Source organism: Leopardus geoffroyi, chromosome A2, assembly GCF_018350155.1.
Source record: "Leopardus geoffroyi isolate Oge1 chromosome A2, O.geoffroyi_Oge1_pat1.0, whole genome shotgun sequence".
Classification (NCBI taxonomy): Eukaryota; Metazoa; Chordata; class Mammalia; order Carnivora; family Felidae; genus Leopardus; species Leopardus geoffroyi.
This window is the reverse complement of record NC_059331.1, coordinates 30,146,369-30,161,768: the sequence shown is the minus strand read 5'-3', so window position 1 is coordinate 30,161,768 and position 15,400 is coordinate 30,146,369. Positions and strand designations below refer to the sequence as shown.

General features: G+C 40.6%; 1 protein-coding gene across 29 annotated transcripts in view; it reads left to right on the top strand.

Moving 5' to 3' along the window:
• CADPS (calcium dependent secretion activator) overlaps nt 1-15,400 on the top strand; it is a 481,890-nt gene that overhangs the window by 334,256 nt on the left and 132,234 nt on the right. For 15 of the 29 annotated variants that reach the window (XM_045496967.1, XM_045496969.1, XM_045496972.1 and 12 more), the window contains 3 exons: nt 3,222-3,358; nt 7,088-7,275; nt 9,301-9,459. In XM_045496967.1, the coding sequence (XP_045352923.1) occupies nt 3,222-3,358; nt 7,088-7,275; nt 9,301-9,459 (484 nt within the window). The remainder of the gene's footprint in view (nt 1-3,221; nt 3,359-7,087; nt 7,276-9,300; nt 9,460-15,400) is intronic. The other 14 variants (XM_045496986.1, XM_045496981.1, XM_045496980.1 and 11 more) reach the window with 1 other exon arrangement.

Below are 15,400 nucleotides of genomic sequence, written 5' to 3'. Positions count from 1 at the left end.
TAGTCTATCACCATTTCATTAAGAAATAGAAAATATTTGTTGAAGGAGTGACTTTATTTATTTTGATGAAATAAATTCATTATTTTAACACCTATGTCTCGAGTGCCTGCTGTGCACCAGGTACTGAGAGATGCTTGTTCGTTCTAGGTGCTGGGAATATAGCAGAGAACAAAAGTACCCAATCCCTGCTGGGACAGAGCTGAAAAATCAGACCCCTTCCCCTGACACCTTAAAATAGTGTTCCTGCTCCCCTCCCCACCCCACTCCTCTTTTTCTGAAGAAAATAAGCTCAGCGAGACTCTCAAAGATTTCATGGTAGACAGTCCCCCTTTCAAGCGCTGTTGAGTGGTTGGAACCAACAACTCAAGAGGCTAAATCTGGGTAAATGATGATTTTGAGTAAGCAAAATCCAGAGGCTGTTCGTTTAACCTGCTGGAAACTCCCACTGTGTTAGGCTCTATCTTATACATGTAGATGGTGTGCAAAGAGCTTAGGTGACCTCAGCAAGGGCAGTCAAAATCCGGCTCATTTTACGCCCAAGGAAACTGAGTCTCAGAGATCAACAAGCTGGGATCCCTCAGCTCTTTAAAAATAGAGCTCGAACTAGAGTCCAGACCTCCTAAAGGAGTCCCAGGCTCATCTCCATTGGGACCGAGAGAGAGAGAGAGAGAGAGAGAGAGGAAAGAAAGGAAGAAGGGAAAAGGGATTTTTATGTTGACAGAGTGGCTTTCTGAGAAGGAAAACAGGCTGATTTTAAGCACATTTTTCTGTAAGCCTCCTTTAAAACATAAGTGAAGGCAAAATTGGTCTTTAGATGTACTCTAAGCCAGGACTTAGCCCGGTGAAGCTGTATTGTGATGTATCGGGGAGGCGGGGAGTAGGATCCGGATCCAGGTCTCCACGGAGGAGCCAAGTTGCCTTTTCAGATGCATTTCCTGAGTGGGCAGGCAGCAAGGTGAAATAGTTCATCGCAAAGTTTTCAAGAGGTTCGACAAATAAAGAAGAAGAGACTTGAGACCTGTGTCCTACATTTAACAGCTACGAAAGAGCCCCCTTCTCTCCGAGCTAAATGACCGGTTCCGCCATCCTAATGGAAGAGCAGTAAAATAGCCGAGCCAAACTGGCAAAGTAAGGCCCCGGGCCGATTTGTCAGCTTGCAGCCTCTTCTGAGAAATCCGAGAGCAAGAAGCTGGTGCTAGCCAAAATGCCTCATCTCTCTGTTAAAATTGGGAGGCACGAGATGGGTGAGGCTTTTTATAAGGATGGGCAATTAGTGCGCTCCGCTGTTATTTTTCCTCGACTAAAGTGACCTGGGACTGACCCGAAGGGGGTGGGAGGGCATCATCTGTCCTGAGGGATGGAAAGGTGGCATCTGGATTACAGGTTTGCCCTCCTGCAGGGGTGGGGGTGGGGGGGGCGGAGATTTAAAGTTGGAGCAGGTTTAAGACGCTTGCCTCGGGCCAGAGGAATCTCACACAGACATAGTCTAGAAGCAGCTAGCTTTTTCCCCAGCATCAACTTCGGGCCACCTGTCTCAGTAGCCATCCTGAGTCAAAAGGAGAAATACAGCTTGGAGCCCAAACAACCAACAAAAGAATCCTCATAGATAAAGCACCCGACTTCACACTGAAAGCACTTTCTTGAAGTCAAATCCGAGGCAATTAACACAGCAAAGAATTCTTTCAGATAATCTAATATAATTCTCACGCGGGTGATATTCCTTCCAAAAGCTTGTGTTTTATCATCTTAATGGAGCAACTTGGCTATTAAAATACACTTTCTTCAACTTGCCTTCTGGAAGCCATTGCTTCTGTGTGTCTAGGGCATAAGCAACACATCCCGTTCAAACACTGACCACTTGCTGCTTCTATGAAAAATGACTAGAGATTTTGAAAATCTAACAGGAAGAGGGCAAGCATCTGACATACCGTGGATTTAGGTCTGAATGATACACCAAATCTATAATGCAATGAGAAATATTCAGCTTAAAGCCAGCGTGCTACCAAAATTCAAGTTTTCAGTCATACCCCAAGCATAGAAGGTGGGGGGGAGGGGGCGGGAAGCTGCCTGCGATAAAGGGCCATGTATGAAAATCTATCCAAACACCCTCTCAATCAGAAATTGATTTTCCTCCTGTCCAGACAGCATTGCTGGTCCCAGGCAGGTCCCCCCTCTTCCTTCCGGTAGAATATTGCATACCAGGGGATGAATAAACTCTTGCTTAATTTGATATACGATGCTTCTTCTTTGCAGTGAGCATAGCAGGAGAGTGAGTGAACATGAGGTGGAGTGAGCTGATTCCTTTAATGTGTAGGCTCTTCATTCCTACCTCTCCGGGATTTACTTGTTCTCACTTGAGTTGAATTCTGAGTTATTTTGCCGATTGAATATAGAGTATTTTAGTTACACATATTGAGATTAATTAGTTAGCCCTTAGGAGGTTTTGCTTGCAGCCTTCACCCTGTAAGAAAAAGTGTGAATACATTGAGACTATTAATTCACAATAAATGGCAGATCATAGCCCTTGCTGAGTAAATCTGTTTGTCTCTTTCATAAGCTTTGCTAATTGTAAGCACACTATAAGGCAATGACCTTGGCTATCACAAACTAAATTCCCACTTAACTTATTCTCCAGGTTTCAATGAAAATCTTTTGTTATTATTATTTTCTTTTAGTTTTGGAGGGCGGGGACCCAAATCTTTTGTGAAACCAAATTGGCAATGGGGATTTGGAAGGGGAGGATACAAATATTGTCACTTGGCTGAAAATCAGCATAACCCTTTTTCCAGATAATCCCAATAATTGTAGAGAAATTGCTCTAGATATAACCACTGGAATGGCAGAATCTATTAAAAACCTAAAAAAGCTAACTAGGCTTTTATAAGCAAAGATCCGATCTGCTTTCAGTGTTTGGTGAATTGCAGGCGAAGTTACGGTCGTGTGCTTAGTTTTTAAAGAACAACATAAATGCACTGGAGTTGTGATCATTTGATAAACATATTGATGCCAATATATTTTTGCCTAAATGCAATAAACTCACCAGTAAGTGATGCAAGTTGACAATGGGAGGTAAAAAGAATATCTTGCGGATGTTGGTGGGAGGGAAAGGGGAAACAGCTAGCATTCATAATGCCTAGTGAATTCCTGTGTATTTGAAATGTCAAAGAAAATGTGATGTGTTTCTCTAAATTGTGTCTCTCTCTACATGTATAAATGAACAGACGCAGATAGAGCTCAAAAACATGGCATGGATGAATTTATCTCTTCCAACCCCTGTAACTTTGACCACGCTTCCCTCTTTGAGATGGTGCAACGCCTTACTTTGGATCACAGACTTAATGATTCCTATTCTTGCCTGGCAAGTATATTCTTTGGTCTACAGCAGTTTAAACACGATTAACATTTTTTTTTAATGCGGTATTTCTCTACCTTTATATCAAAAGCTCTTTTCTCTGTTACAGAGCCCCTTTAACAATGGTAAATGTGTTCTTGATTTCCTGGGTTGAGATAGTTTTACTTACCAAAGAAGACAGAGCGGGAGGCAGTTATCAGTAGAGACAGATCCAATTCCCCAGCCTCCCCATCTAAGCTTCCCCCTTTTCAGCTGCTACATGAGAAATATTCCCAAGAGGGTAATCGAGTTTGGCACCTGCTTGTGGAGAACTTGTAAAAATTGCCTCGGTTTCTTAAGACTTTAAGATTCCCCCTCCCTCCCCTTCTCAGATGATAAGACCCTGTGCTTCGGTCTCAGAAATGGATGTGTTCTTTTTGTTTATTTTTCAAAAATTAAAATGATTTGTAAATAAATGTCACTTCACTTTTCAGAAGCTAAACTGGTTTGGATTTGTTTGTTTGGACGGCTTCTTGTTAGTCATAGTATTCGAAGCATTTTTCACCCTTTGGGGGAATTTTTTATGGCGCTTTAGACATTTGGAAGTCCAGCTCTCCAGCAAGAGCATCAACATTTCTTGAAATCCTGCTCTGAGCCTAGATTTAAATCATTTAAATTCAAGGGACAACTATTATGTCTTTTTAAAAATTCTGTCTTTATTGGATTCCTGAAGATATATTTTGGGCTTTATACTAATCAAATTCAGAAGCCTAAAAAAGACCCGGTTTATTTCCTTCTATAAACCATAAATTGTTACTTCATTTCTTAAAGGTAAATGATATGAATCCCACTTTATAGATGGGAAAGGTGAGGGGACATAACGAAATGACTTTACAAAGAGGAAAAGCCTCATCCCTGACTCTGCACACTAAGGTTAATGTGTCTGTATATTATAATACTATATAATTTACTAACGTTAACATATTATTGACGATAATATAAATAGGATGAAATGTGTTTCTTTCCTATGACACGCTATTTCTTCAATCTATTCTTACTACTTTTTATTTTAAATTCTGTTTTTTTTCCTATAAACAGGAGCCAAACTATTAAAAATAGTAGATAAAATAGTCTTAAAAACAGAAACGGGATTATATGGAATAATTTATTAATCTGCGTCTCATAAAAGATTCATTGATGATCTCGGGTTTAGAATCACTTCATCAGAAGAATCTGAACTTTGCCAAATTGGAAAGGAACACATCACTTTGACTTTAAAAAAAAAAAAAAAAAAAAAAAAAAAGCTTACCTTGCATTGCAAGGCAATTTTTCCCAAATGTGTTTCCTATGATTATGTGATTATTCACATAATTATAAATTGCATTCATGAAAGTTGTAAGATATGCCGCTGAGCTGAAATCATTCCCTTTTATGTATAATTCCTATTCTCTTGAGGAATTTTTTAAAGTGTTTTATTTTCAAGACTTTTTTCACATCATCATTTTTTTAAAACAATTTTCTTTTTCACCAAGAGATTTGTCACTAAGAAGAGTTAGTAAATGCTCTAAAAAATTAAGCCAGAAGTGAAATTTTGAAACTTGCTTCACATTAATCACATATAGGCTTAAAAATATGCTCCAAAACCCACAATTAATTATGAATAGCATAAAATCATTTCCCTCTGCATTTGTATACCTGTATCTATTAATCATTATCCCCAAATTTCAGAACATAACAGCAATTAAAAGGACCTTATCTCCTGCCTCTATATATTTCATTTTCTCATTATTACAATCTTTTTTTTTTTTTCAGTTAGTTTTGGAGACCGACCAGCAGGGATACATAAATTTTTCTGTGTCTTCGACTGAGTTCCTAATTGATATTTCTTCAACTCTTTTCAAAGCAGCTATTTTGGCATCTACAAAAGACTTGGTGTCATCTGAGTCGTAGAAAATATATTTTAATCTTTCACAGCAGTGTTGTTTCTAAGATTTAGCATTTGGGGTAGCAGATGGAGTGGCAAAGAAGTTGCCTATAGGGGCAGCCCACTGCCTCGACTACTCTCCCGCCCTCTGCAGTAACTTATAATTTGAAATAGGAAAGATGCCGTCTTTCGTTGGATGCATTGCTAAGCTGCGTGTTGTCAATCGAAGATTCCCCAGATCACTGATACAAGATCAGAGTATTGCAGAGGCCTCCCTCTCTGCACTTCTGTGGCCTACACCCGCCCCCTGTCACTGTCTCTTGCCTCTTCTCTCCCAAGGCGGAGAGCAATATTCGAAAGACTTAGGACCCGCAAAGTAAAATTAGATTTATATTTCAAAGAATTCTAAATTCCTGGCTTACAACATACCACCTAAGCTGGTTCACAGGTTTCTCCCCACTAACGAAAAGTTCGCTTTAAGCCACTTTGCTTTTGCGAAAGACCTCCATTAGTACTTGTTTTCAATAACCAAAAGGAATTCAAAGAGGATTTTTCGCTTGTACAAAATGATTATTGCTTCTCCACTATACACCATTTTGGCTTATGAAAGGTTTCACGGGAACATTCCTTTTTCAGACAGTGAGGGAAACCTGTGGGTTTTTTTAATTTTTATTTATTTATTTTTATTTTTATTTTTGCTTCGGAAAAGTACCAAAACCAAAAGAAGTGATTTGCTTTCAGGCTTGGCTGACGGGTGACCTTGAGTGGATAGTCTCTCAGCCTTCCTGAGCATCTATTTTTTTAAGGGCATCATGGAGGCAGCAATTTCTATGCCATCATGCTTCCCAACTGCTCTGAATCAGAGATTCCATCCAGATTCTCTTTTATAGCAGCGTTTCATCTGGTCATACAGCAAGCAAATAATAAGAAAACAAATAATTGCCAGGGGAAAAAAAATAAAGCAAAATGCTAAGCCAGGGCCCAAGAAGCACCTTGGAGTTTAATTGTATCCTGTCTGGTTCACAACTTGAAAACTTAGTCGCGATGCTCTCTTTGCAAAGTTTGGTCAGTATCTTCATTATAAAATTTTAAAAAGATTTCCTTTCAGAGGGAAAGAATGTATGAAGTCCTAAATGTATGTCAACCAATCCTAAAATCTTTAGTGCTTCAGAGTAGGAAAAGCAGAAGAGGTGAAATAAGCCAGGGCTACTTCTGTTTTATATTATTTGTGAGTCCCTGGACAGCCCTGATTTGTTTCCTCATCTGTGAGATGGAGATACACCTGCCCTGCCTACCTCACAGGATTGCTGTGGGGCTTCAGCAAAAGTTCTTTGTCAAGTATAAAGCACAGTACCAATATAAGACGTCATGTTACTGTTTTCTCGTATCAGTAACCAAGCTCTCACCATGTCTCCACCCCAACATTCTTAGAAGGTGTAAGGTTCAGTGTTAGAGCAGCGAGTGCGATTGTGTTTCTGGAATCATACTGTCTGCTAATCCAGACTCCACCACTTACTAGTTCTGGGATGCTAGGGAAATTCCATGTCTTCCCTTGAGTTTCCCACCCATCCAACAGGGAAAACAGGGCCTACCCCATAGTGCTGTCCCAAGGGTCAAAGGAGCCAGCACACACACAAGGCGGTTAGCACAGTGGCTGGGACTTTAGAAGGAATCAGCAAGTGTTGGCTCTGGGAATTTTTAAACCCCCTTTTCTAGTTACTTCCGACTGTAGCAGCTCTCCAAAAAGCAAAACAAAACAAAACAAAACACAAAACAGCAACACAAAAAAAACCTGTATTTAAAAGAAAGTCTCTCCTTTATTCCCCAAACAGGGCTGGTTCAGTCCTGGCCAGGTGTTTGTCCTAGACGAGTATTGCGCCCGAAACGGAGTCCGAGGGTGTCACCGACATCTCTGCTACCTCAGAGACTTGCTTGAACGGGCAGAAAATGGCGCCATGATTGACCCCACCCTCCTTCACTACAGCTTTGCCTTCTGTGCGTCCCATGTCCATGGGAACAGGTAAGCACTTGTCCAGAGGTATTCTTCAAAATAAAAAAAAGATCTTTTTTTAAGGCACTGGCAATGGTGTATGACTTGTCCTGCTTTTAGAATTGTCTCTAACTCTGTATCCCTTCCTGTTTCTTCTGTAGTATACACACACACACACACACACACACACACACACACACACAAGAACACACAGATCTTAGTTTCCTCTCCGTTCAAGAAACTTAAAAGAAATGGCAAATGGGACTTCTAAAGTGGTCTCTGAAGGTAGAACAATCTAGGTTCAAATCGTGGCTCCTCCGTTTACTAGCAGACATGCTGGATGGCAACTGAACCCTCCATGCCTCAGTTGTCTCATCTGTAAAACAGGGATGATAGTGTCCTCATGGGGTGTTTAAGAGGATGCATGTGGGCTCAGCACAATGCCTGGTACATGGCAAGAGCCTCATAAATGTTTACCTTTCTTGTTGCTATCATTCGTTCCATAAATATTTAGTGATTATTTACTGAGTGCCAGGCATTCTGGTATACGTTCAGCGTACATGGTGAGCAAAACAAGGCCCCGAACAAGGGCAGGGTTACAGGGAGAGTGAGGCTCTGAAAGAAAGGAGTAATATTCCTTACTAGCATTTGATAAAGGAAGACAGCTCAGACGGCGTGTGAGGACGGCAGGGAGGGTGTCCCTGAGGAAGAGATATTGGGCTGAGAACTGAAGCACATGTAGAAGTTGAGTGCTTCCAGGCAAAAGGAACAGCGTGTACAAATGCCCTGCAGACGGAGAAAGCCAAGCACACTTCAAGAGCTGAAAGCAGCTAGGTGAAGCTGGAAGCTAGATACTCATAACACTTACAGTTTAACCATAGAGCTGGGAGGAACTTTAGAGATCACAGTGTAACCCACCCCCTCATTTTATAGGTTTTCTAGACAAGACCAGAACATCAGTTCTCCTAACTCCACACTAAGTACTCTCTTTCTTTAGACGTTGCCCAGCTCCTGGAGGAAAAGATCCATGTTCTGAATAATGCAAAGCGGCAAATAATTTAAGAACATTACCATTTGGCTCTGAAGACATGGAATAAATTTCCACATTGCCACAGCCAGTTTACTATCCCAATGTATGTAGCCTCACGTTGCTATAAAGACAAGCCTGCGTTCCCTCGAGCACCACCTCAACCGGTAGCCAGGAAAGGCACATCCAGGAAAAACTAGGTGGCTTCCGAACCCCGAAAAAGTTGGTGCTGCATTTATTTTAAATCAGACCGTCAGTTATCTTCATCTTCGCAAGCTAGAGGACTCTGAAATATCTGTGGGATTTGTTGTGTGCTTTTCCTGTCTCTAGTGCTGGGAGGTTTGATGAGATACAACCTCAACATTTAGAACTAGGTAACAATAGCATTGTAGGTTTGAATATTTAACAGGCAACGAGGTTTTCATCACCTCCCATTGTTATAAGGTTTGCTAGCCCCACACGTGACCTTTTATTTACATAAAAAATATTTATGAAAACTCTGATACCTGGGGAGTATCTGTGCATAACTCTGCTTTTTATAAATATGTACACTTTGATGACTGTCTGTTACAGCCTCTTGGACTGAGTTCTTTAAAGAGAGAGAGAGAGAAGTTGCATTATATTCTCTGGGTTGTCACACTGTATTCTACATATGTTACTGAATAAGAAAGTGTTATAAAATAATGAAGTGTTTTTGTAAACTCCCTGGTAAACATCATCATGAATTATGATACACATTGTCTGGATTTCATATTGTAAGACTGCCACTTGATTCACAGTTAGGTTTATACATCTTGTCATGGAAACAGTTTTGGATTTCTTATTTTCTTTTCAGTTCCGATTTTCCTTATGCAAGTTTGCATCTTTTTTTTTTTTTTGCTTATTATTTTAGTTTGAATGCATTTGCTCTTGCTGTTTGATGCATCCTTCTTTTTCTTTCTTCTGTTTGTGCATGTGTGTGTGCTCTTGATTCTCCTGTGGCTGGCCACACTCTGTGCATGCCCCATGCGACCACCCCCTCTCCAAAGTCAACAAATGCATGCATATCTTAGTGGGCTGCTACCAAATACAGACCCTGAAGGGAGCAAAACTCCCTCCCCATCTGAACCAGAGGCCAAAAAAGATACCAAAAAGGAATCCAAAAAAAGAAAAGATTGCAAAACCCAGGCAAATCCAGGGCCCAAAAGGTAAGAAGTTAACGTGTCTATTGGCTTGTGTTTTGCAATGTCTATGCCGTTCCCCCTGTCCACGCCATGACTTCCACCTTAGCAGACAACAAGCTTTGTGTATATCTGAAGTCTCTGTTCCTTTAAGGTTCTTCAAAGGTATACTTTAAAAGAAAATCGTAGGCATGGGCAAAATACCATGTATTAGGACCGAATTTGAGTCAGGTGTTTAGTGACTCTTAGAACATTTTCATATTGAAAAAACTGAGCAATGTGTAAACAGAATCGTGAATCAGATTGCTTTTTTAGTGGCATCCAGTTAAGGACCTGGTACCTTACCAAGTCATTCATAATAAGCAACCCGTGCTTTGTAATTTTGAAATTATGTTTAAGGAGCAAATAGAATGGGTTGTCATAAGACGGGTCTATACATTTATAGTAGCTACATCATTTTTAGCAAACCCTTCTCAGTTCCACATTGATCTTATGAAACAAAGCTATCTTTAGATAATGACTTATAATAACACAAAGCAAAACCTATCACCAAACGAATGGCTCTTAGTAGAATCACTTATAGAATGAGGTCACCTTGAAGCCACTTGCAAGTTCTAAAATTGTATTTATCCTCTTCTGTTTTCTTTGTCCTTTAGGGCTGCTCTCATTGTGAATTGATAAAAATGGCAAATTGGTGGCTTTTTCCCCCTTTAAGCTAGACCTGCAGTTATTTCCAGTGTTATCCTTATGTCCTTCCTCACCTTCCCTATCCTCACCACAAATTAATATTGTCCTTTTAAAGTTCTGTTGTTGTGGTTTTGAAACTGATATTCTGACCTGGCATTACCAAGAGACACAAAGTTCATAAGCAGGTATATTTTACGCTTTCGGTATGAATTTGTTCACTGGAATAATTCTAAGTCCTGAAATATATACAGTTCACCTGTAGGCAGACTAAATGAAAATACCAGCTTCAGTTCCTAGAGAATGTGGCAGGCTGTCAATCAACATGTATCGGTCTGATAGGGAAGGTCAAAGAAAGCCCCGATTCCATGTGGACACCTGCTTTTCAAAGTTGCAGCATGTAAGGATGGAGGTGAAGTTTCTGTTTGTGTTGCCCTAACGAGAGTCAGATTGCAAAGCAATGAATGGTAGCTTGCAGCCAGTGAGAAAGCACACAGAGAATGCTGCCTAGGTACCCTAAGAAGCCTCTCTGGGTGCTGTCCAAGGTGCTGAGTGATCGGCATTGAAACCGAAAGCAAACCGCCACACTTGATTGCGACTGCCCTGTGCCATGAAAAACTATCCAAAAGGATCTTGAATGGTACTTTGATGAGCTTATGTGTGTTCCAGGGTCTATGTGTATATTGCAGGTTTTGATGCAGATGAAATCATAGTATCAAATACCAGTCATGTAGCATTCTGCAGTTTATCCTTTTATACATTCCGTCTCATTCGCTGTAACATCTTCAGGTTACTTTTTACATCCATGTTGTAGAGGATGAAACTGAATGTCTACAAATTTAAGTGGCACACTCAGATATTCTTGAGTCCAAAGCTCTTCCTCTTTGCACCACATCAGCGTCGTGTGGAGGTTCTAAAGATCTGAGTTTGGAGTCTGTTCTGCATAAATCCAGAATTAGCGTATCTTAATTCTGTGCCTCAGTTTTCTCATCTGCAAGATGAGCATGCAGTATCATAGCACCAGTAATATCCTGTCAAACTCTAAAATTATCTTCTATAGATTATAATAACAAATTAAATAAGCCACTGTCATATTCCATAAGTAAAGTTTAATTAAATTAAGGATAATTGCTGCCATTTAGTAAGTGCTTGCTCTATGCCAGGGACTGTGTGAAGTGCTGTTTAGATTTATTATCTCATCTTATCCTTATTACATCCCAGGGAAATATTAGTATTTGTTTCATCTAGCAGATGAGTAGCAGATGAGGAGTTTGAGGCTCAGATAAGTTCAGTCACTTACTCTGTTGCAAATAAGTGTGTGATCCCCGTTCAAAACACATAGTCTGACTTTGGAGCTTGCATTTGTGTCCGGTGTAAGATGCCAAATTCAGCCATTTGAGAGGAGTTTCAACATTTCCGGGCTGGATACTATCACAGTCATCTGAATTAACTAAAGAGTTTTCTAATTTTGTCTTAAAGATGTCCAAAATCAATATGGCTTACCTGGTAATTTTGGCCTTGTGAAGGAAGCCAGAGTGTATCTGGAGTTTTAGACCACGTAAGAGCAGAGTCTCCTCTGAGCATTAATGAACAACCTTTTGGTGTGGGGAACCCATTTTCCCAACTTTTTTTTTTTTTTAACCAGGATGAACACTATTTGCATGTGAAGGTTATCTATTCTTTGGCCCAGATTAAGAAGGCAATCATGACTCATGGAAACAAATTGCCCTTTAATTGAATTTAACTGAACAATAGAAGCCATTCCTGTTGCCATTTCACAAGCAGCTTTAGATTAGGTAAAATATAGCTTTTTACATAATCATTAACTTTTTACCTATTAATAACGCAGCATACCCAGAGGTGGAGGGAGAGCCCTTTCCTGCTGCAGTTGGAAATCATTAATGGCCACTCATCTGCTGATGACTCAGGTTCTCCCACCTTCTCTGGAAACCTGAGCCACATCTTTGGGAAAAACTATGCCTATGTGAATCTGCAACATCGAATCAAAAGTAGACACATCTGGTCAATCAGGAAGATCACTGCTACTTATAATTCCAGGCACTGGAAGATATGGAACCATCCACATGTTTGGCATCTTTTAGAATAGTGGTTCTTGACTTGATCCTTTATCCCAGGGGACATTTGACAATGTCTGGAGACATTTTAATTGTCACCTAGGGAAGGGGTGGTACTATTGTCACCAGTGACTAGAGGCCAGGGATGTTTCTAAATATCTGACAATGCACAGGACAGCCCTCTGTAAACAAAGTCCAAAAAACCAAACTCCCAGATGATGGGCTTAAGTTTCTCCTTTTTACTTGGGTCTTTTGTTTCTTTTACACGAACTTGTCCTGTGTCTAAAGGCATAAGAGTTGCCACCACTGATTTTCACCTTGTGCCGTAGTTCTCACCCTGTAGTGTGCATATAAATCACACAGGGAGCTTGTTAACATGGAGAATACTAGATCCCATCCTGACATAATTTGATTCAGCAAGTCTTAGATGGAGTCAGGCTTCTGTACTTTTAATCATTTCCTCCCCAGGTAATTCTAAGGCATTTGTTCTTCAGATCTCACTTAGTTAAGGCCTTGGTTGTCAAACTTGGCTAACCACTGAAATCACTTGGAGAGCCTAAAAAAGGCCGATGCCATAGCCCCACCCACAGAGGCTCTGATTTAATTAATCTGGGATGTGGCCGAAGTATCATGTTTTAAAAATCTCCCCTAGTGATTCTAATATGTAGCAACGTTTAAGAACTGCTGATTGAGGGAACATTAGTTTGGGCCAGCTCTTTAGAAAAAACAACCCATTTTCTCAAAGAGAGAGGGAAAGAAAAGGAAAATGTGAGTATGTTCAGCTGGTTGCACTTGGCGATCATAAAACCCACAGATGTAAATCTCTATATCTTCTAATTTTTAAATCAGCTCCTAAGGTTGCAGTACTTAATTTTCACCATAATATTTTTAGTATTCTTTCTAGATGACATTTAGATTAGCATCACTTTGGTCACTGTCCCACAGTGACAAGGCAATCAAACAGCTCCGATGATTGCAAGTTGCGTCAATGTTCCTTGGATCCCTTTATTATTGGGATTGGAAATTTTTCTCATTTACATTATTATTTAACATTTCTTGAATGCCAGTGCTGCTCTTCACATATGGCCTGTGTAGAAAGTACATTGTATCAGCAATTAACAAATCCATAATGCCAACCGCCCCAATCCAAAGTAAGCTGCATAGATTAATGAGTCTGCAAGCAGATGTAAGAGAGTACGAGTTCTAAAAATCTTTGAAAACATGTCCCAGGATTCTTTTGGGAGAGGTATCTGGAGCCACAGTGCTGCCTGTGTGCAGAGACTGTGCGATCCCTTGGGTTAGATCTGAAGTACTGAACAATCCGGTTAGCTCATTTTTCTCCTCTGTTATCCCACCAGCGTCCCTAAGGCAGTGAGTAATTGTCCTTGTTTCCTCCTTCTCCCTCAGCACCTCACAAGGCTTCGGTTACTATGCCCTATCAATGCCTTTAGGTATCTCTTAAGCCCACCCACTTCTCCTTTTCTTCACTGCCACTACCGAGTTCAAGCGTCTATCTTCTCTCCTGTGGACCACAGCAACACCATGCCCAGTGTTGGTCCCTCACTCCCAAGCCATGTTGCATAATGTTTTCTTTCATTCCTTTTTTGTGAATGCCTACCTGGAAGCAAATCCATAATTTTTGCACATGTAAATGTCTCTCTTTAGCTCCAATCTCACCTTCCTATCCCTTCCTCCCTCTGTCTGTCACACATGTACGCTCCTTATGATATTATATCTAGTGCTTTTTAACTCTCTGTCCCCAAAGGAGGGAGAGAGGACTGTGTAGCAGGGATAGTTCTGTTTTACCGACCTCTGAATACGGCATTTGAGTAGCAGGCAGGCGTGGATGGGGGATGACAGTGGCCCCCACGTTATTGATATAATGTTACACACTTACACATGACATTAGTGTACTCAGATATATGTGGCTCGTCACCCTTCCAGTTTTGAGCAGGTGTTGGCCTTGCATGTAACTGAGTCATGCTCTCTAAATTCTAAAGCAGCAGCTTCACCAAGTGGAAGTACTTGTAAGAGAAGGGGTGGGAGGAAATCCAAACACATTTCAAGTAAAAGTCTGCACCCCTAGGAGGAATTCTTTTTAGATTATTCTAAATTCTAACCCATGTGACTCCATTCCTAAAGGAAAGTTTCCCCGTGAGAAGAGCAGATTTTCCAACTCAGACATAAAATCTTGTAAAATGTGCTGAATTAACTATCCTATCAGAGCAATCTTTCTGTCCCCTGGCAAACCGTCAAGTAATATGAATTTCCCTTCTAAAATTTCAGCATGTGTCCTCATCCTATGTCCGTTGAATTCACTGGAGCAAAAGCATATTTTCAGATGTCACATCCTTTCCAGGGTGGGTGTGATACCAAAACGCCACACATGTTACTGATCTGACCACTCAGAAGTCTATACATAGGGAGTTGAGGATAGAATCCAAAGCCTAATTTTCTGTTTGTCTAGAAACAAAGAAACCCATCTCTTCTCTTGTTCCTCAAAGAGAAAAATCTATGTGGTACCAATTTTGGAAATTGGTCCCTCTCTGGGGTAAGAAATACATGCTTTCCTCCAAAGCATATATATTTTATTTTAATATTTTTTTTTCAACGTTTGTTTATTTCTGGGACAGAGAGAGACAGAGCATGAACGGGGGAGGGGCAGAGAGAGAGGGAGACACAGAATCGGAAACAGGCTCCAGGCTCTGAGCCATCAGCCCAGAGCCCGACGCGGGGCTCGAACTCACGGACCGCGAGATAGTGACCTGGCTGAAGTCGGACACCCAACCGACTGCGCCACCCAGGCGCCCCACAAAGCATATATTTTATATGACTTCTGTAGTCACTTCTTGGGTTCTCCCTTCATTCAGCACCCGGACCATCCCCTTAACTAGTGTCCTTGTATCAATAGCATCCATGTTCTTTGAGATTTGATCGGTAGAGAGAGACTTCAATCACCCCCATATTTATAGAGAGCAAAGATACTTTGTGATATTTTTGGCTTGTAGCTACATATTTAGAAAAACAGGAAACAAGTCAGAGAAGATCTCACTGATACATTTTTGCCTCCTCCAACCCTGTTTTTAAAAATTAATAATACCCAACCTCAAGAAGCTTCAATGCCTTCAATTGTAAGGTTGTAGAAACTGCTTGCTATTGCTTCCTATCTTAGTCTTTGTGATACAAACACTTTGATATATTTGTTTTAG